Source organism: Berghia stephanieae, chromosome 1 (assembly GCF_034508935.2).
Source record: "Berghia stephanieae isolate SIO BIC M18660-M18661 chromosome 1, UCSD_Bste_1.3, whole genome shotgun sequence".
Taxonomy (NCBI): domain Eukaryota; kingdom Metazoa; phylum Mollusca; class Gastropoda; order Nudibranchia; family Aeolidiidae; genus Berghia; species Berghia stephanieae.
The window spans coordinates 24,604,044-24,626,203 of NC_088360.1; the positions used below are offsets into that span (position 1 = coordinate 24,604,044).

At 37.1% G+C, this 22,160-nt stretch overlaps 1 protein-coding gene across 4 annotated transcripts in view; it reads right to left on the reverse strand.

The window, feature by feature from the left end:
* LOC144970832 (neurexin 1-like) overlaps window positions 1-22,160 on the reverse strand; it is a 228,912-nt gene that overhangs the window by 156,517 nt on the left and 50,235 nt on the right. For all 4 annotated transcript variants that reach the window (XM_078910936.1, XM_078910919.1, XM_078910911.1 and 1 more), the window contains exon 2: window positions 11,883-12,868. In XM_078910936.1, the coding sequence (XP_078767062.1) occupies window positions 11,883-12,651 (769 nt within the window). In that variant the 5' untranslated portion in view covers window positions 12,652-12,868. The remainder of the gene's footprint in view (window positions 1-11,882; window positions 12,869-22,160) is intronic.

The following is a 22,160-nucleotide window of genomic DNA, read 5'->3' on the forward strand; positions in this document are numbered from 1 at the left end:
AACACTTCACTTTAGTCATCCTATGATTTCCGCTAATTTTCTGATGGTAATAAATTCTTCCCGAATGTAACTATCACAAAGCTTTTTAATTTTTCTAATCTTTTCCTCTGTTGGTCTAAATGGTCATTGTCTTTGAATTTAAGACAAACCTTAAATATGTAATCTCTTGGGTTGGTATAAGGCAAGATTTGTTGGTATTAATTGTGAAGCCTAGTTCATCAAATAGTTTACAAACTTTGTAACCCAATTCGGAATTGGGGTAAGAGGTAGAGTCTTTTACTGTGTCTTATTTCATTCATTCATTAGTTGTGGCTTGAGTGTAACTGCCAGGATGCCCTTCCCCATTTACCCGGTCTTTTGACCGGCCTCACAAGGGCTATAATAATATGCTTCTATAGATAGAATGCGCTTGGCCAAGGAGTTCACAACATTGCCATCCGGAAGTATAACGGACCAACACACAAACTCTGTGTAACCATGAACTTTTATAGTCTGGTTAATACAGTTTAGTGAGAACAACTCACAAACGCGGATGGCAAAAACAATAACAAAGGCCTGAGTGACGTCATCTGCATACTATCTATAGATAGAATGCGCTTGGCCAAGGAGTTCACAACATTGCCATCCGGAAGTATAACGGACCAACACACAAACTCTGTGTAACCATGAACTTTTATAGTCTGCTAAATACAGTTTAGTGAGAACAACTCACAAACGCGGATGGCAAAAACAATAACAAAGGCCTGAGTGACGTCATCTTCGTTCTATCTATAACCATACCTCTATAAAATAATAACAAATTCAAGGTACTGGCAAGGAGATTCAAACTTCATGATATTCCAGACGAAAGAGAGTCAATAACTTAGTACACCATCTACCCACTCACGCATCACACACTAAACGGACTAATATTTATCAAAGCGGCTATGTGGTCCAGAGGTATGACACTCGCTTTCGGATCGGAAGTTCCTGGGTTGATCCTCGCTCGGCGCATAGTTGAGTCCTTGTAGAAGGCTCTTTACTCACATTCCCTCACCGTACTCAGGTGTAAAATGAGTACCTGGCCGTTAACAGCGTTGTTTCTGTCTGAAAAAAAAATGTAATATCACCTAACATGCCTCATGTACCGTCCTACATGTTAAATGTTGCTGTTGGCCCGGGACCACTTGTAAACCGCTTTGAGCACGTTTAGTAGATATTGCGCTATATAAAAGCTCAATTATATATTATAAAGCGAAATATTATCAATTTAATACAACGTATTAAATCAAGCCCATAATTGCGTTCGGTTATCAGACCTGCGCGTCATAGTTTGTCAGATCCGTTTGTCAGATTGATGACTGCAGCACTTAACTAAGGCGATTCAATAGCTGAGGAAATCCTAAAACTAAAAAAATATATAATTACAAATAATAAAATCGGAGTACTGGTATTGGAATACAGAAACTATAATAATGTAACAGCTCCCTGATCTTGTTATGAGTCATAAATATCGATCTGTACAGCTTGATAATATAATCTCTCTCTCTCTCTCTCTCTCTCTCTCTCTCTCTCTCTCTCTCTCTCTCTCTCTATCTATCTATATATCTATCTATTTATATATCTATCTCTCCGCCTTAACCCGTATTTTTATGCTCAAATTGCAATTTATAATCAAAACTAACAAAAGACCTGGGTTAAGTTAATAATTTACTTGTTTTATCTTATTTTGCAATACCAAGAAAGACTCAACTCTCTTAATTTGTAGGGAAAATGTCAACTTTTAAAAAGTTAATTTTTTGGCGTCTCGTTCATCCGGTCATAAAGATAGTATGCGCTTGGCTAAGAAGCTCATAACATTGCCATCCGGAAGTATAACGGACCAACACACAAAACTGTGTGTATCCATGAACGTTTATAGTCAGGTTAATACAGTTCAGTGAGCATTACTCATAAACGCGAATGACAAAAAACAATAACAAAGACCTGAGTGACGTCATCTTCGAACTATCTATTGCAAGATTATTATTGTGTCATATTTCATTGTTTTTTGGAGCCATCGTCGTCATTCGTCACAGATCAGTAACCCATGTAGTCAACACATTTTATAATTCTACTTTTTTTTTTTTTTTTGGGGGGGGGGGGGGGGGGAGTGGTGTGTGTGTTTGTGTGTGTGTGTGTGGGGGGGGGGTGGAGGTTCATTTGTGTTGGGTTTTTTTTATAAATCATTTTGATTTGTTTTGTTAATTGTTATTTTGTTTTTGTTTTTGTTTTGTTTTGTTTTGTTTTTGTTTTTTTGATTTAACTGCAACCAGTGAACATTCCAATCAACATTTCCATTGTGTGTTGGGTTTTTCTTTTTATCATTTTGTTTTGTTTTGTTTATTGTTGTTTTGTTTTTGTTTTTGTTTTGTTTTGTTTTTTGTTGTTTTTTTTTTTTATTTTACTGCAACTAGTGAACATTCCAATCAACATTTCCCCACAGGAAATGAAATTGTATAATCCATTGTTGAGTTCAGCATGGGAACAGTAAAATGAGAACAGTGACAGCCCCTTTTACTGCTTTACTCTAGCCGTTAACATGAAATGCTTTCTAGTCCCTTTTAATTTTTCATCGCCGCAGCGGAAAAGCCAGCACTAAAGCATCCATATTTTATTGTAGCTCTTCTGGCTGCTGAAACAACGTTGTTACGCTTACAGGCGGAAGTGCAAACACGAAGGAAAGGTTAGAGGTTAAGAGGAAAAAGGAAGTCAGACGGAGGCGTGGCATGCAAAGGGGTATCAACTGTTAGGTGCTGAAAGCTTCACGGCAAATAGGAGAATGCAATTTGAAAAGGGAGGACAGGAAAGACTCGTAAACATCAGAAGTCTCTCATTTGATTTGTGGAGGAAGCCTAAAAGATTTTTAAGTTATTAATGTTTGGCCATAAAAACATCAGAAAATATTTGTTGTCTCGTGGAATATAACGATTTTAGATATGAGAGGCGATCCATTAAGAAAGTGATGAAACCAACTTTTTTTAAATGTAGGTCAGTTCTGCCATCCCAGGTTTGAGAGTTTTTGATAAGGTGAAGGTCGTTTTAATCGATCGATATTTGAAGGACGAGATTTCTGGCCAAAATTCTTAAAATGTGTTGCTTTTTTGTGACAGTACGGCAGAGTTATCTGTTATTTTCCTATTTTCTAAAGATTTGAAAACCATTCAGTCACTTGTGAGTTACTCTTTCTCCACCTCCACACCCCCCCCCCCCCCCGCTAAAACCTTTCCCATGCTTACTCTCTCTCTCTCTCTCTCTCTCTCTCTCTCTCTCTCTCTCTCTCTCTCTTCCTCTCAGTTACACATAAACGTACACGACACAAACACGCACACACACACACACACACACACAGGCACATACATACTTCTCTCTCTCTCTCTCTCTCTCTCTCTCTCTCATACTCACTCTCTCTCTCTCCTTTTTTCTCCTTTATATATATATATATATATATATATATATATATATATATATATATATAATATAAATTTTCTTGGTCGTTCTTTCTCCAGTAGAGAAAAGATTCAATTGAGGACTTGAGTTTGAGATGTTTTGGCAAGTTGGTTGTCATCTTCACCGATCGGTGTATGATGAAAATGCTTTCTGGCCAAAAATGAAAATATGGAGATAATCTGATTTGGCAGAGTACATGGGCCATGGTTTTTGTATTTGTTTTTCGTTGTTGTTGTTGTTGTTGTTGTTGTTGTTGTTGTTTTTGTCGTCGGTGTTGTTGTTGTTGTTGTTGTTGTTGTTGTCGTCGTCGTCGGTGTTGTTCTTGTTTTTGCTGTTTTATTTATTGTATTGTATTTCATTCTTTGGGTTTTTAAAAGACACTTTTTTTGGACCGTCTTTGCTTTTCTGTTTGACTTAACAACGTCATCCTGTGTCTCTTTCTTCTTCAGTGTTTCATTCATCGTGTTTTGATGAAAAAGGAAAATACCGAAACGTCCATATCAATAATTGTCTTTGTAAATTAAATTCGAGTTTCTATTCCATTTTATGATTTTGTTTCCTTCGAGCTCCCAGCAGCAAAATTTGCATTTCTTTACGAGAGAATAGAACGATAGAATCAATAGAAAGAATTAAAGCGTCAATGCGTTGGAATTACCCATGCAAAAAATGTGCAGATTGGCTGGATGGATGGTTTGATAAAGGACACGAGCAGTAGACGCTGGGAGCTTTGGGTCTAGAAATTATACAGAATTCACAATGAAAAATATTTCATTGCGATAAATCTGATGTAAATACAGGCCCTGAGGGAGGCAATTTGGAATCGTTGGAATCGGGGAGGGGGGGGGGGGGGGGGGGTGAGGGGAGAGTTACGTGCACATATTTGGAGGTCTGAAAGCCGAGTACAATGCTTGTTTTAACATTGGTTTGATGAAATAAATAAATGCCGTGGATAGCTCATATGGTAGAGTCACGATCTCCCCGCCAGGCGGAGTTGTCGTACCAGTAAGGTCGCGGGTTCGAGACCCCATCGCCGCAGCGAAAGAGAAAGTTTTTATTCTCTGTTGTCTTATGGCATTTTCCTACCCACTTCATTTTTGGATGAAATACATTGCGTTGGTTGGAGTGGATTTCCATTTTAAAAATGAGCCCATAACAATTTGGATTATTAAATCCGCAAATAAAAGCACGTCGGGGGAGGGGGGGGGAGGGGGGGGGTGTAGGGAGAGGGTCTAGAAAAGGCGATGATTTTAGTGAGTGATTTTTGTGTGAAATCATTTTTGGGAATCCACACCTTGTCAAAACGTCTGAGCTCTGAGATCTTCGTTGAAGGTTCAGGAGTTAGATATGTTGGCAATTGAGGCGAATATTACACTAAAATCAGATTCATAATAAGAGATGTATTATTTAGATATTTTTAATGTCTTTTATTCGGAGATAAAGTGCAGAATAAAAGATTTCTTACACTCTTGTGTTTTGGAATTTGAACTTTGTTCCCAATGCGCGCTCGCAAGCTCGTAAAGCGATTGGAAACATTCCAAAAATCAAGAGGATTGTAAGAATCCTTACATATATACACACCTAATAGCGTGACCAACATAAGAAAGTAAATTAACCAATAAGCACACCAACTTTAGCAGACTATTTTGACTTAAATATTATGATGTTCAGAGTTTTGCATGCTAAAAAATGCTCCGCTAATCATCTCTTTGTATAACTCTGATGTAAAGTGGGGTCTCGATATAAAAAGTCGATGATTTTTGTGGACGTGGAGCAAGCCAGACTAATGGAAAAACACACGAAGGATGTGACAGAGATCAGAGATCAACGGGTTTGGGATTGATTCGGGTGTGAAGGACGGAAGAAACTGTGTTAGTTTGGGGAGAGGCGACGAAAAGAGATTGTGGAAATTATATTATTGTGAAGAGAAACTAAATAGTTGTTTGTATTAGATTGTGGCAGGCGCTGAAAGGTGTTTATGGAATCGAAGTGTGCGCTTTAGAAATAAATTTTATTGTTGAACGGCTTTGCTTTCTTGTGGTATGGTACTCGTCTTCGGACTTGTAGGTCCCAGGTTTGAAACCTATTGTTTACTGCACAATGTTAAGTCCTTGGGAAAAGGTCTTTACCCATATTCTCACACCGCACTGAATGAGTGTGTTTAAATTGGTTTAAGTCAATGAAAACACACGGATTGAAGCTACGTGCAGATAGTTCAATAATGTAAAAACTAACAGGTCAAAAACGTCCATTTTTTCCATATTAAATTTGCCATCCGCGGACACTATCTTCTTTTAGGTCGTGGTGAATGAAGAGCTAAAATGTGAGTTTTAAATTAAAACAATCAATATCACTACATGTCAGTTTCTGTAATTTGGTAATATGGGCTTTTATCCTTAACATAACATATGAATGTAACCGTCCTGTATTTTGTGACTGGGGATTGGAGTTACACCATCTTGTTCATTCCGATATAATACCACCTTGACACGATGTGTCACATCTATTTTCAAAATTCTCAATGATTTTTATATATATATATATATATATATATATATATATATATATATATAATATATATATATATATACATATATATATATATATACATATATATATATATATATGTACATATATACATATACATACATACATATACATATATATATATATATATATATATATATAGACATATATATCATATTGTTTTCTTTTTCTTGTCTAAACCATCGAATTTAACTAGGTAGCTGTATGGAAAGTTAATTGATAAAATTACTATGTTTTAAGATTTGTTGTTCTGTAGATAAAGAAATTATCACCAATTGTTAGTAACAAGTCAGTGAAAGAAGCTAAATTACAGGTTGAAGGCATTGATCGATCTTCAGTATTCAAATTATGGACTCCAAAGCACATGAAAACAACTGTTTAAAATCTCGAACTTTCGCAAGGCATCGTTAGCCGCCGTTTCCTAGGCATTCCATCCTGGAATAATATACATATTCTCATAAGAAAAACATCAAGTGTCAACAAAATCATCCATAACAAGTGGTGAAAATGTTGCTGCTTGAAGCTCGAAGGGAAAAAAATAACGATAAGTATTGAATTGTTGTTTTCAATTTATTACAATTCAAATATTATCGTTATTTTTTCCATACTACGTAAGTGAGCAAATTGGGGGGTTTAAAATCCTGTGCGAGGAAAATCAATCGAAAATGGTCGAAGCGAAGCTCAAAATCCGGACATCCCGGATCTTAGGATAATGCCTTAATCACTCGACCATCTCGCACCATCCCAAATAAAAACACAACTAAAAACGCAAAGATCCGAAAGAGTATGAATAAAACAGTGTCAGACAAAGAAAGACAGAAAAAACACAAGAAAGAAAGAAAAAAACCCTAGACCTCCTGATTACAGGCCAGACATGCTGCCATTACACCACAAAAGCTATCGGATAGTTAGGACGATTTGTGCGGCTATGTGATCTAGTGGTATGACACTCGCTTTTGGATCAGAAGGTCCTGGGTTTGACCCTCGCTCGGCGCATAGTTGAGTCCTTGGAAAAGGCTTTTACTCACATTCTCTCACTGTACTCAGGTGTAAAATGAGAACCTGGCCGTTAACAGCGTTGTCTCTGTGCGGAAAATTGTAATAATATCGCCTAACAGGCGTCATGTCCCATCCAAGATGTTAAGTGTTGCTGTCGGCCAGGAACCCCTTGTAAAGCGTTTTGAGAACGGTTAGTGGATATTGCGATATAAAAAAGCTCAATTTTTTTTTTATTCCAGATAGTTGGGACGATTTAATGCCTAAAATTCTTCACAAGAATACGCGACGTCTCCAATTGTGAACCCTCACTGCCATCACAAAACACAAACATTGAACACGAGAGGACGAGGACGAAGGCATTTCATTGCAGTAGCTCCAATTTTTTTTTTCATACACACTTTTTCAGATCTCTATCTCACACTAATTTCTATTTTGTTACTGAAAAGTTTAGTGAAATGGTATAGAACCAGAAGCTGTTATGATGGAACATCATTGTGCGCTATGTGGTCTAGTAGTATGACACTCGCTTTCGGATCGGAAGGTCCTGGGTTTGACCCTCGCTCGGCGCATAGTTGAAAAGTCCTTGGAAAAGACTCTTTACTCACATTCTCTCACTGTACTTAGGTGTAAAATGAGTACCTGACCGTTAACAACGTTGTCTCTGTCCGAAAAAATTGTAACATCGCCTAAAAGGCGTCGTGTTTTTTTCTACGTGTTACGTGTTGCTGTTGGTCAGGGACCCCTTGTAAAGCTCGTTGAGCACATTTAGTGCGTATTGGGCTATATAAAAGTTCATTAAAAAAGCTAAATAATGGAAGAAATCTGATACCATTGACAATCCACCATTCAAAATATTACCATTTTGAGAGGATCCATAAAAATTGTTGACGAAATATTACGTTTCCAGCGGATATGACGTCAGAATGGGCAATAAAAGTTTTAATGCTATTGGGAAATTCGTTGGAAATTCCAACAGAAAAAAAATGTGTGAGAATCCCATCATAGTGGAAATTTAATTTCTAGATTGATCACAGATTTTCATTTCGTGAATTGGATGATTCTGCCCGGTGCATTCCATTGGAAATTGGAAATTGGATGAAGTTATCAAGATCGAGGCTATTCTCAGCAATTTTTACACTTTACATTTAGTTTTGTTGTTCTTGTTGTTGTTTTTGTTTTTGATGTTGTTGTTGTTGCTGTTGTTGTTGTTGTTGTTGTTGTTGTTAGTGTTGTTGTTCTTGTTGCTGAAGTTGCTTATTGTTGATAATGATATACTGCTTTTTTGTCTTTGCTTTTGTTTCTTTTTTCTTTTTTTTTTAAATGAGATTTTTGGGATTTTTTGGTACTTTTGTTTAGTGTTTGTTAATTCATTTATTTTCTTTGTCGGTTCGTGTGTGAGGAGTGTGTGGGGGGGGGGGGGTGTCCCTCTCCTGTGATGCACTCCGGTTTCGGCACAACAAAGTACATAATATTAAACAATTATTGACAATCTTTCTTTTGAAATATTAAAAAATGAACAATTGTAAAGCGCAATATTTACCAAACGTATTCAAAGCGTTTACAATGGTTGCAAACCAACAGCAAGACTGATCATGTAAAACGAGACATGACACTTGCTTTTCGACGATATCTTCTTCTGCCTCAAGTACCAAGTCTGTGCCAGACATCGGTGATCATGGTACGCCATTCATCTCTCTGATCAGATAACATCTGAAAACTAATATTAATCTTCTCTTTCTTTGTCACCCAGCTGTTCAAACTATTCAAATATGTTTTTCTTGGTCTACCTTTACTCTTTTTACCTTCTATCTTGCCTGTGAGAGCAAGATGTTCAATACATTTATGTTGATTAAGGTGTCCTAAAAATTGCACTTGTCTAGCAAGGAGATTCAAACTTCATGATATTCCAGACGAAAGAGAGTCAATAACTTACTACACCATCTACCCGCTCACGCATCACACGCTAAACGGACTAATATTTATCAAAGCGGCTATGTGGTCCAGAGGTATGACACTCGCTTTCGGATCGGAAGGTCCTGGGTTCGAGCCTCGCGCTCGGCGCATAGTTGAGTCCTTGGAAAAGGCTATTTACTCACATTCTCTCACCGTACTCATGTGTAAAATGAGTACCTGGCCGTTAACAGCGTTGTCTTTGTCCGAAAAATTGTAATATCGCCTAACAGGCGGCATGTCCCGTCCTACATGTTAAATGTTGCTGTTGGCCAGGGACCCCTTGTAAAGCGCTTTGAGCACATTTAGTGAATATTGCGCTATATTGCGCTATATAAAGCTCAATTTAAATTCATTTTAACAACGCTGCTAACGCCCAGATAGATACTCATCTTACATATAATTGCGGCAAGAGATTCAAAATAAAGAGCACTTAATTTTTCAAGGACTCAATCATGCAACGCTCAGAGCCGTACTCGAACCTAAGACTCTCTGGCCTGAAGGCAGTGCCATACCACGACCACTAGCCGCAAAAAAAAACTTAACCAATCAACGAATCAGATTTTAATTTGTTCAAATTGAAAGCAAAAGCTTTAATATAATAAATGATAAAGTAAATGAAACGAAATAGGAGAAGTTCATTGTCGTAACATAAGGCTTATTCGCTGTGACGTCATTGTATTTATATTACATTTCGATATTCTATTGGCTAAAATTGATTTATTCTCCGTGAAACAGAAAACTCTTATCAACGTTCTTGAAATTAAAGAAACAAAGCACCGTATCGAATGTTGAAAAACATGTTACAATGTGATGAAAAAAGGAGAAAAACATTTTTTGTGTGTCTTGGTTGAAATCTAATTCCCCCCCCCCCCCTCTATCTCTCTCTGTCTCTCTCTCTCTCTCTCTCTCGCCTCCTCTCTCTCACCCTCTCTCTCTCTCTCTCTCTCTCTCTCACCCCTTCTCTCTCTCTCATCCCAATGCAAAACGATATATAATCATGTGTAGTATTATTAATTGGATTCAATAATCTGATGTCACGTTGTTTTTTTTTTTTGGTTTCTTTTTTTTTGGGGGGGGGGGGGGGAAGGGGGGTTAGAGTACGGCAATATTGGATTCCTAGTCGGTTTGATATACAGAGAAGTGGTAAGACCTGGTATGAGATAAAAAAAAAAGATAGCTCGGGATAGAGAAGGATGGAAACTGTTTGTCTGTGGCCTATACGCTGACCCAGGTTGAAAAAGGCAATGATGATGATGATAGAGAAGGATGGAAACTGTTTGACTGTGGCCTATACCCTGATCCAGGTTGAAAAAGCAATGATGGTGATGATGGATATAGAGAAGGATGGAAACTGTTTGACTGTGGCCTATACACCCTGACCCAGGGTGAAAAAGGCAATGATGATGATGATGGAAACTGTTTGACTGTGGCCTATACCCTGACCCAGGGTGAAAAAGGCAATGATGATGACGATGGAAACTGTTTGACTGTGGCCTATACCCTGACCCAGGTTGAAAAAGGCAATGATGATGATGATGGAAACTGTTTGATTGTGGCCTATACCCTGACCCAGGGTGAAAAAGGCAATGATGATGATGATGGAAACTGTTTGACTGTGGCCTATACCCTGACCCAGGGTGAAAAAGGCAATGATGATGATGATGGAAACTGTTTGACTGTGGCCTATACCCTGACCCAGGGTGAAAAAGGCAATGATGATGATGATGGAAACTGTTTGACTGTGGCCTATACCCTGACCCAGGGTGAAAAAGGCAATGATGATGATGATGAGTCGGTTTGATATGATAGCTGGTTTATTTTGTGGTATGAAAATTAAAGTGGCAAATCAAGGAGTAGCCACTGGTGTAAGGTAAAGGTCTGAAAACATCTGGTATGATACAGTGCCCGACAAAGCAGAAAAAAAATACAAGAGAAAAAGCCATTCACTTGCCTCGTCTCGTCGTCGTACTTTAGACCTCCTGATTATCGGTAATGATGACGATGACGATGATGTTGATGATGATGATGATGATGAGAATGATGATGATGATGATGATGATGAGAATGATGATGATGATGATGATGATGATGATGATGATGATGATGATGATGATGATGATGATGATGATGATGATGATGATGATGATGATGATGATGATGATGATGATGATGATGATGATGATGATGATGATGATGATGATGATGATGATGATGATGATGATGATGATGAAGAAGAAGAAGATAAGGAGGAGAAGGTTGATGATGATAGTTATGATGCGATAATGAAAACATTTAAGGTCCGTCTCTATCAAAGGGTTTCTCTTCATTTCTAAGCACCCTCTCCCTCTCACAAGCAAAATAAAACAACAAAACAGCTTCCCCCTACTCTAGCCCCATCCCGCTCACACACACACACACATACACACACACACACATACACACACACACATACACATACACACACATACACACACACATACACACACAAATACACACACACACACACACACACACCAAAAGCTAATGAGCGGTCAAGAAATGAGGTGTAAGCACTTTTAAATTTACTTTTTTAAATGAGCTTTTATATAGAACAACATTCACTAAACGTGCTCAAAGCGCTTTACAAGGGTCCCTGACAAACAGCAACAAGTAACATGTAGAACGAAACATGATGCCAGTTAGGCGATACTACAATTTGTTTTTTCGACATAGACAACGCTGTTAACGGCCAGGTACTCATCTTACACCTGAGTACGGTGAGAGAATATGAGTAAGAGCCTTTTCCAAGGACTCAACTATGCGCCGAGCGAGACTCAAACCCAGGACCTTCCGATCCGAAAACGAGTGTCATACCACAAGACCACATAGCCGTTCTTGCATAAAAATACTAAACTTTGAAATAAGATCAAAACACTCACGTATTTCACAGCGATCCCCCTTGTATTCTGTCTCTAGGCAATCGCAATAAAGTCCGTTGTCAGTGGTTAGACACTGTCCTCCGTTCAGACAAGGATTGCCGCGTTCACAGAGGTCCTCGTCCCTGGTCAATATCCCTTCCATCTGAACCACCGAAGGTCTGAAAGGCTCCCCGCCACAATTTCTATAAAACAAATTCCGAACGGATCCTCTGAGTCGAGGTTCGTAGATAACTGTCTGAAGAGCAAGCGTTCTAAATTTGTGCACTTTGTATTCTTCGGGTAATCCGCCGATGAAGACGAACGTCTGGTTGGGCGCAGAGGTAGATAAAAGGTTGTTGCCCAACCCTGGAGTCGCTTTCGTGTTGGTGACGTGATCGACAACCAATGACGTCACGTCGCCATTTTGAATTATCTCTACTTTGTGCCATTTCCCGTCGTTCAACGAGTGACCGCCGCGAATGATTTCTGTCATTTCGTCAACGCTAACTCGGAGACGCACAATCCCTTTTAATAGCTTGAGCTCGAAGAATAAGTACTTGCCCTTGTTGAAGTAGAGAAGAAGAGCTTTCTCTTGCGATGTTTTGAATTCTAGGGATAAAGATCCGTTGGTGCAAGGTTTCCATCCCGGATACTGAATGTACGAACCGGGTGTCCCGTCCAAGTTTAAGGCCAAAGTCCGGGAAAATAGCCATGTGAACGTTAATATAACAGGTATCCAAGTTGCACCCGCTTGGGTGATGGGATTTAAAACTAGTCGATGTAGATTCATGCTTGTGTTGGCGGATTGAGCTTTTGTTGGCAACACAATCCTGAGGATATTTATGAAAAGAATGGCCGGATTTCCTTAGAACTATGTTTTGAAACTGTACAAGATTTCTATAAGACACATCTTTTTGGCGTGTTTACGTCTCCATCAGCTCAAAGCAGCAGCTAGCTACAGCAAGTCTGAAAATTATAGAAATGTAACCGTCTATTCCCATTGGCTCCTGAAACGAAAACAAATATAGGAAAAAAAAAAAAATTGGTTATTTTTCTTTTGAAATGTGACCGGTCTTCTCAAAACAGTATCTTTTCAGTAATAAACATGATACACAAACTTCAATTGTAAGAAAAAAAATACAAAATTTGTATTAAAATAAGTGCCCTTATTGATCAGGCTAAGCTTTGCTTCTTAACACACAAAAATATTAATATTCTAATGCTGAATATTAACTCAATTATCTACATCCAGTTCATTCCGAAATAATACCAATACGACGAAACGGGTTTCAAATAGCGAACAACACCAGCATCAAATCCTTAAAAAGGGGAAATACATAGAATGTTAAAAAGAAAAAAAAGAAAAAGTGCCAGCCCCAGCCAAGCAATATATTAACACCTCCCCGCAGACATCTCAGATTTAATCTTGACTAGCAGAGGCGTAGAATCCTTCCAGTGCTGTAATGCCCAGGAGAATACCATTGGCTTTTCTCGTTATCGCTATCGACGCACAACCGGCAGCGACAGGCAGAGAGGCGAGTGCGTTTTAAAAATTTCCATCACACTTTTTAGGTGAAATGGAGATCGATCACTCTATCGTTTCTTGGCTGTTTGTCTACTTAACGGAATACATTTATGTACGTGTTTGTCGTATTATATATATATATATATAATTGAGCTTTATATAGCGCAATATCCGCTAAATGTGCTCAAAGCGCTTTACAAGGGGTTCCTGGTCAACAGAAGCATTTAACATGTAGGACGGGACATTACGCCTGTTAGGCGATATTACAATTTTTCGGACAAAAACAACGCTGTTAACGACCAGGTATTCATTTTTCACCTGAGTACGGTGAGAGAAATTGAGTAAAGAGCCTTTTCCAATGACTCACTATGCGCCGAGCGCGAGGCTCGAACCCAGGACCTTCCGATCCGAAATCGAGTGTCATACCACTAGACCACAGGCCATATATATGACACATCTCCTCAAAACGGTATTATGTTGGGTTGATTTGGGTTCCGAAAACTAAATCTATCGCCTGAAATAGAAGACTTGAATTGGGTTTATTTGTATGATTGTAAATATTGAATACAACCCTTAACAGATCGAGATACAAAGATTTCATATTTCTATGTTATATATTAAGATTCAATTTATATCACTGTTACATTCGACATAATACCATTCATATGTATACACACACAAACACACACACACACACACACACACACACACACACACACACATATATATATATATATATATATATATATATATATATATTCTTCTTTCCTAGCAAGGTCACAGTTTGAGAGTTTTTTTTTTTTGCCAAGTTGAGGGTTATTTAAATCGATCGATATTTGAAGGACGAATTTTCATGGGTAATATTGGAAACTTATTTTCCAGAGTTCGTCAGTTAAATTGTTCATAGATCAAACACTGGTTTTCTTTCTTCCTATTAAAAATATAACCTTGGAATACAACTTAAATCAATAAACACATTTGATTCAAAAATCATTTTTTTCTCTCGTTAAATGCATGTATTACCTACCAAAACCCTCTCCTGTCCCCCGAGCTAAATTAAACAGTAAACATTTAATTTACAAGACATGCGCCAATTGCCTGTTTAAGTGGGGTAAATCGCTGTAACAAAGGATATATTATTATTATTATTATTATTATTATTATTATTGTTATTATTATTATTATTATTATTATTATTATTATATTATTATCAACATCATTCACCATCATCATCATCATCATCATCTCATCATCATCATCATCATCATCATCATCATCATCATCATCATCATCATCATCATCATATCATCATTATCGTCGTCGTCATTATCATTATTATTATTATTATTTTATTATATTATTATTATTATTATTATTATTATTATTATTATTATTAATTATTATTATTATTATTATTATTATTATTATTATTATTATTTTTATTATTTTTTATTATCCATTATTATTATTATTACTATTATTATCATTATTATTATTATTATTATTATTATTATTATTATTATTATTATTATTATTATTATTATTATTATTATTATTATTGCTAATCCAATTGTAATAGTGCATGTACAACAAAATCTATAAAAGATATGAAAAGATGAGTTTAAAAAAAAAGAAAAAGAAAACCCTTATCTCGACATTGAAGATCCATTGAAGGTAAACATTGGTATCATATAATGAGAGGACTTATCCAATTGAATCGAAAATATTATTGTTTGATAATGTCCTAGGTTCTAATGGTCTAATGTCTAATGGTTGGGCTCAGTTTTGAAAGAATGTATTTAGAATTAAAATAATTTATTTGCATGAGAAATACTTCATAAGATAAATAGATTGGTGATACCATCATTACCAGTATTTCCTTAATGGAATAAATAGAATATAAACGCTCATTACAATAAACCTTTAGGTTTGTGGAAAACTCGATTTTACTACAGTATAATAGAAAAAAAAGGGATATAATAAATTATGAGGCGTCCTTATTACCCTTTGGAGTAAAAAGCTTTTTTGAGGTTTATATAGCACAATATCCACTAAATGTGCTCAAAGCGCTTTACAAGGGGTCCCTAGTCCACAGCAACATTTAACATGTAGGACGGGACATGCCGCCTGTTAGGCGATATTACAATTTTTCTGACAAAGACAACGCTGTTAACGGCCAGGTACTCATTTTACACCTGAGTACGTTGAGAGAATGTGAGTAAAGAGCCTTTTCCAAGGACTCAACTATGCGACGAGCGCGAGGCTCGAACCCAGGACCTTCCGATCCGAAAGTGAGTGTCATACAACAAGACCACATAGCCGCACAGAGGTTTGAACCGCCGACCACGGTACGCTTGACGCTATTTTCAGCTTCATGTTATCAAAAAGTATTTCTCGGTTTTAAAGTTATTTTAACACCAATAATAACCTCTTAAAGATTCCGAAACCTAGCAAGTCCTAGATAACTCCATCTTAATTCAAACGCCAGTGAGTTTCATCACATGACTATCAACTCGTCCTTGGATTTGGCTCTTAGAATATCTAAAAATAGAATAAAGATTTCTCAAGGCCGGACAGAACAGAATCGAGACACTGATGTGATGCTCGGAATAGCTTGGAGTGGACTTCAACAAGGTGATGGTGGGAGCGGGACCATCTGACCAGTTCAATCTACTCGTCAATAGAATGAATGAAGTTGACGTCACACAGCTCTTTGCTATTGCTTTTTGACCGCCAGTTGGGTGATCAGTCCTCACTTAAGTCCCTTTAACAGATTATAAACGTTAAAGGGGCGTATTGTTTTGCGTGTTATTACGATTAATTTTGCGGGCATAACGGGTGAGTATTATTACTTAAACGACAAAGCAGTAACAAGATGGTGGTGGGAGAGAGAGAGAGAGAGAGAGAGAGAGAGAGAGAAAGAGAGAGAGAGAGAGAGAAAGAGAGAGAGAAAGAGAGAGAGAGAGAGAGAGAGAGAGAGAGAGAGAGATCGTATGAGCATCTCAATTTTTGAACCATCGTTTCAAACCGGTGTTATGTTGAGATGAAACTTGCCAAAGAATAAGTGTAACGTAAAAATAATCAGAAATATCCAATTTGTGAGAAACCACCTCAAAACGGTTTTATGTTCGGGTGATTCAGATGCTAAAATTTTGAATTAGAGTGAAAAATATGAGATGTAGGTTACATATTAATATGCTTTATCTAGTATCTCAACCTGACAAAATCCTGAAGATAAAATGGATTGACAAAATCAGAAACAAAGAAGTGTGGAGAAGCGCAAGACAAGAAGTCGTTGAAAGGCAATTAAATAAAGGAAAATGGAGATGAATAGGACACATACATTGAGGAAACCAAAGGACAATATCACAAGGACAGCCCTGCAAATGGAATCCACTCGGAAAGAGGAAAAAGGGAAGACAAAGGTCAACCTGGAGGAGAGAACTTCTGGTAGACCTGGAGGGGTATGGGTTGCGCTGTCAGGAGATGTAAAGACTGGCCAACGACAAAATCAGAGGATGGAAAAGTTTCATAGGTGGTCCATACCCACTGTGGGATGAGGAATGAAGAAGAACCGGAACTGGACAACAACAAACAAAAATTCACATTTCTCGTCATTTTGACTGTAAACTTATTGTTGACGTCTGTTCCACTCCAACACAACACGGTCTTGAAACAATTGATTTCTTTTTTTTTTATTATTCACTTTCAAAAAATCATCTTTGTGTTTTTCAATGGAATACATAAACTGCATCCAAGTTACAAATTCCAAAATAATAATAATAATAATAATAATAATAATAATAATAATAATAATAATAATAATAATAATAATAATAAATAATAATTATAATAATAATATAAAATAATAATAATAATGAATGAGATAATAATAATAATAATAATAATAATAAATAATAATAATAATAATAATAATAATAATAATAATAATAATAATAATAATAATAATCACGTCACTTCCGGGCCATCATTAGTTCCGTCGGCAAGGCATTCCATGGTGGAATATAAATGATCCATCAAAACAGACGTCTGTGATGTCAACAAGAATCACACATGTGATCCAAAGTGAGAAAAATTGGAGGTTAATAATCTTGCCCAAGGAAACAAATGCTACACAGTTTTAACCACTCGGCCACCTCAGCCAGATATTTATGACTATAGATAGTATGCGCTTGGCTAAGAAGCTCACAACATTGCCATCCGGAAGTATAACTGACTAACACAGAAAACTACGTGTAACCTTAAACGTTTATAGTCTGGTTAATAGTTTAGTGAAAATTACTCATAAACGCGGATGGGAAATTTAAAAAAAACAAAAACAAAGACCTGAGTGACGTCAGCTTCATTCTATCTATAAGGCCAATTTTCAGCATTTACGACTGTGGGTCACATGATGTACTCACCAATGCCGCTACGGAGTCACGTGACTCCGTGAAAAGAATACGGATGTGACCCCAAACCACGTGTTAACGAACTATCCGATTGGCTTAGGCTTCCATTGAAGCGGTGGGCCGTGGGCGGTTCCCTTATAGCTTACAGATAATATGTGACCCATCGCCTCGAAAAGGTATTATGTTGGGGTGTTAAAAAAAAAACAAACCCAAGAAACATTTCACTGAATAGAATTCACCATAAAATCAATAGATAGGCTGAGCAATAAAAAAAAGTATAGTTTCTGCTGGAGTAAGTTGCCAGGGAAAAACACGATTAGATTTTTATTGTGACGTCAATCCCAATCACAAAAGTGAACGCGCAAAATTTTGGAACATTGTTTGAAGGAAACTTATTGCGCAGATTTTGTTTCACTCTATCCCAATCTGCCATTTATTTTCAACACGATGGGACAGCTTCCCACTCTAGTACCACTTCACAGTCTTACTTAAGAGGAAATACGTATAGATAGTATGCGCTTGGCTAAGAAACTCACAACATTGCCATCTCGAAGTATAACGGACCAACACAAAAAACTATGTGTAACTTGAACGGTTATAAATAGTATGCACTTGGGTAAGAAGTTCACAACATTGCCATCCGGAAGTAAAACTGGCCAACACACAAAACTGTGTGTAACCTTGAAGGTTTATAGTCTGGTTAATACAGTTTAGTGAGAAGTACTCATGAATGCGGATGGAAAAAAACAATAACAAAGACATGAGTGACGTCATCTTCGAACTATCTATATTTATTTTCTTAAGATGAATGGTTCCAGTGAATCCTGACTGGAATCTAATGGACTACAGCATTTGGTCAATGATGTCCAACATAGTTTATAAGTGTCGTACAACGGTTTACATAGAAGCAGAGTTAACAGACACAATCCAAAATGCATGGTATCGAGACAAGAAAATCCAATGAATCACGGGGAAAGGGTTGTGTATACAGTCATAAAGTAAAATGGGGGATCGACATATCATATCGATTTTTTGAGAATTACGTCCCCCAAATCCTGGATTTGACACCCAAAAAAAAAAAAGACATATGTTATCTAAAACAATCACGGAATTAAGATTTTTCAACATATTTTTCTGAAATTTTGTGTACCTACATAAATTTTAACAAACAGGATTAATTGGAGTAAAATTTTAGATTTGCATCATTGAGAGTCTGGCAGCTACAAGCTTCCAACCCTTTACACTTTTTTTTTCTCTCACTCCTGATATTATAATTTATTCTCAGAGGGCGTGGATTAAAGATTGAGAATGAATTTATCAAAGTGAAATTTCCACTATTATTTTTACTCAATTCCCATTCATGGTAACATTTCAAATAATAAAACCTTGAACCAGCACAGAGACCATCTCGTGCGTGAACTCAGCTTTTCCATTTTCTTATTATCGAGAAAAACTTGAAGGGTATCCGTCCAATCTGAAACTATCAAGGATCCCACCCAAATGGTATCAAAGACCTCAACCCCCAACCCCCAAGGCTACTTATTTTCCTCCAAATGTGTCTGGTTCGTTGACGAGACCAAAGATTTCTACACATCTACAGGAGATCAATCTTGATTTATTAACCAACGAACTGTCGTTATTTGGAAAGACACGTAAATTTGAAAATTTGGTCAGAAAACTCGTTCTTCAAATATGGATGGAGTTCAATGACCCCTCATTTTGACAAAAACTCTCAAACCCGGGATTAAGGAAGACCTCGCGAGATACCAGGTTTGGGAGTCTTTGAAAAGATGTGGGTTATTTAAATCGATCCATATTTGAAGGACGGGTTTTCTGGCCAAAATTTTAAATACGTGTCTTTTCAGGTTTCGGCATAAACTGGTTAATATATTTGGAATTTTGGATGCACATGACGTGTCTAGACTGTCCAACATAACCACGTCAATCTGACCTATGACTGTAAAACCATACTTTGGCAAACGCATTTATTCTCATTTGGCTAAAAAACTGCTCATGAAAATTAAGATAAAAAAGCTAGAGCATTTATATAGCGCAATATCCACTAAACGTGCTCAAAGCGCTTTACAACTGCAACACTAAACATATTAATGGCCAAGACATGATGCATGTTAGGCAATCGTACATATTTTTCGACAGAGCCAACGCTGTGTACGGTCAGGAATCCTTTTGTCCTGAGTTCGATGAGATAATGTGAGTAAACAGCCTTTTCCAATGACTCAACTACGCACCGCTCAGAACGGGACTCGAACACTTGACCTTCTGATCCAAAGGTGAATCTCATACCACAAGACCACATAGATATATATAATTACACTCGTCCTTCAAATATCGATAGATCAAAAATAAACATATTGCAAAAACTCAAATCTAGAAATTCGTATTGAAGTCCCAGGTTTGAGAGTTTGTGCCAAGATGGGAGTCATTTTAATCGATTGATATTTGAAGGACGAGTATTCTGGCAAAAAATCTGAAATACGTGTTTTTCCAGAGTCCATCAGAATACTCTTCAACAGTCGTAACGTCACTTCCTTCCTAATGACGCATGGTAACTTAGTAACACTGGCTCTAAACTATCGGAACAATGGCGGACGCCGTATGAAATAGTTCTCCAGCGAGCATAAAAGCGTATCCAGAGGAAAAAATCCCCATAAATTTGATCATGTTTTGACTTTTACACATTCTGATCACAAGGCATATGAAAAGTTCTTGCCAGCATGAAGAATAAAAAGTAATGGTTTTCTTTGTTTAGAACCAAGATGGCCGTCGTTGCCGGGTGGCGTGACATCAGACTACTGAATCCAATTCACAATAGCTCAATGTAAATCCCCAGAATCTACACCATGTCATGTTTACGTTTTACACCAAAATTGCCACATTAATGGATTGAATTGGATTGGATTAGATAGAACAACTTTTTTTTGGTCAAAATGGATTTTTAAAATTTGCTCTTTTTAGTGCCGTCGATTTTACGATATAAAAGCTATAACCTAACAATAATTGCCTTTTGGATCAATAACAAAAATAATAATAATAATAATAATAATAATAATAATAATAATAATAATAATAATAATAATAATATAATAATATAATATATATAAAGTAGTAGTAGTAGTAATATAGTAGTAGTAGTAGTAGTAGTTAGTAGTAGTAGTAGTAGTAGTAGTAGTAGTAGTATATAGTAGTAGTAGTAGTAGTAGTAGTAGTAAGTAGTAGTATAGTAGCAGTAGCATCAACATATTATTTATTATTATTATTATTATTATTATTATTATTATTATATTATTATTATTATTATTATTATTATTTATTATATATATCATATCATATCATTATTATTATATATTCATATATTACATCGAACTTTGTTTCTCATCTTTCATCAATCAAACAAGAAATCTATCAATGATTCATACACCAAATTTTCATTTTACAAGAGATGAAATCCAAGGAATCTGGTGTGCAACACAAAAATAATCTAAGAGAGATTAAAAAGGAAAAAAATGGTATAAAAATATAAAATAAGAAAATCGGCAAGAGTGAATCTTTCCCTTTCCCCCTTTCCAAATTGAAGGGCGGTAACCTCTTCATTCTTCAGCGCGTCCAACAAACCTTTCTCTCCTCAGTTCTCACACGCCCAACCTTCTCATGCCCCCCCCCCCCCAACACTCCCCCTACTCCCCCCCCCCCCCATCCTGCTAGTGCAGCATCAATATCATCGAGGCTCTGTGAGGATATTGATTCTATTCTTACTCATCATGTCCACTCACTCTTTCTATCTCCACCCCGCCACCCCCCCCCCTCCCCCACATATCCTCCTCTTTTTACTCATCCTCTAATAATAATATAGCCTAATATCTTCTTTCAATCCCACCACGTACTCCTTCCGCCCCCCGCCCCCCCCCCCTCCCCTCCCCCGCCCCGCCCAAACTTCTAACTTGCATATCTGTACGTCCTATTATTGCATCATTCATCCATTCGATTCTTCGGTTGTTTTTTTATTCTTTTTCTCTCTCAGACTTAAATAGAATTGTATTATAAATTAAGCCAGTTATGCTTCACCTCTGTTATCTATACATGTAAAGGCTTGTCCCTTCTCAGTATATCAGCTCTTGGTTATTCTTCCCCCCCCCCCCCCCCTCTCTCTCTCCCTCTCTCTCTCTCGCTCTCTCTCTCTCTCTATCTATCTATCTATCTATCTATCTATCTCCCCCCCCTCTCTCTCTCTCTATCTATTCTATCTATCTATCTATCTATCTATCTCTAATTCGCTCGCTCGAACAGTTTAAATCGAAAACTCCTACAATACAACATGCAATGCACCAAAGAACCCTCAAACGC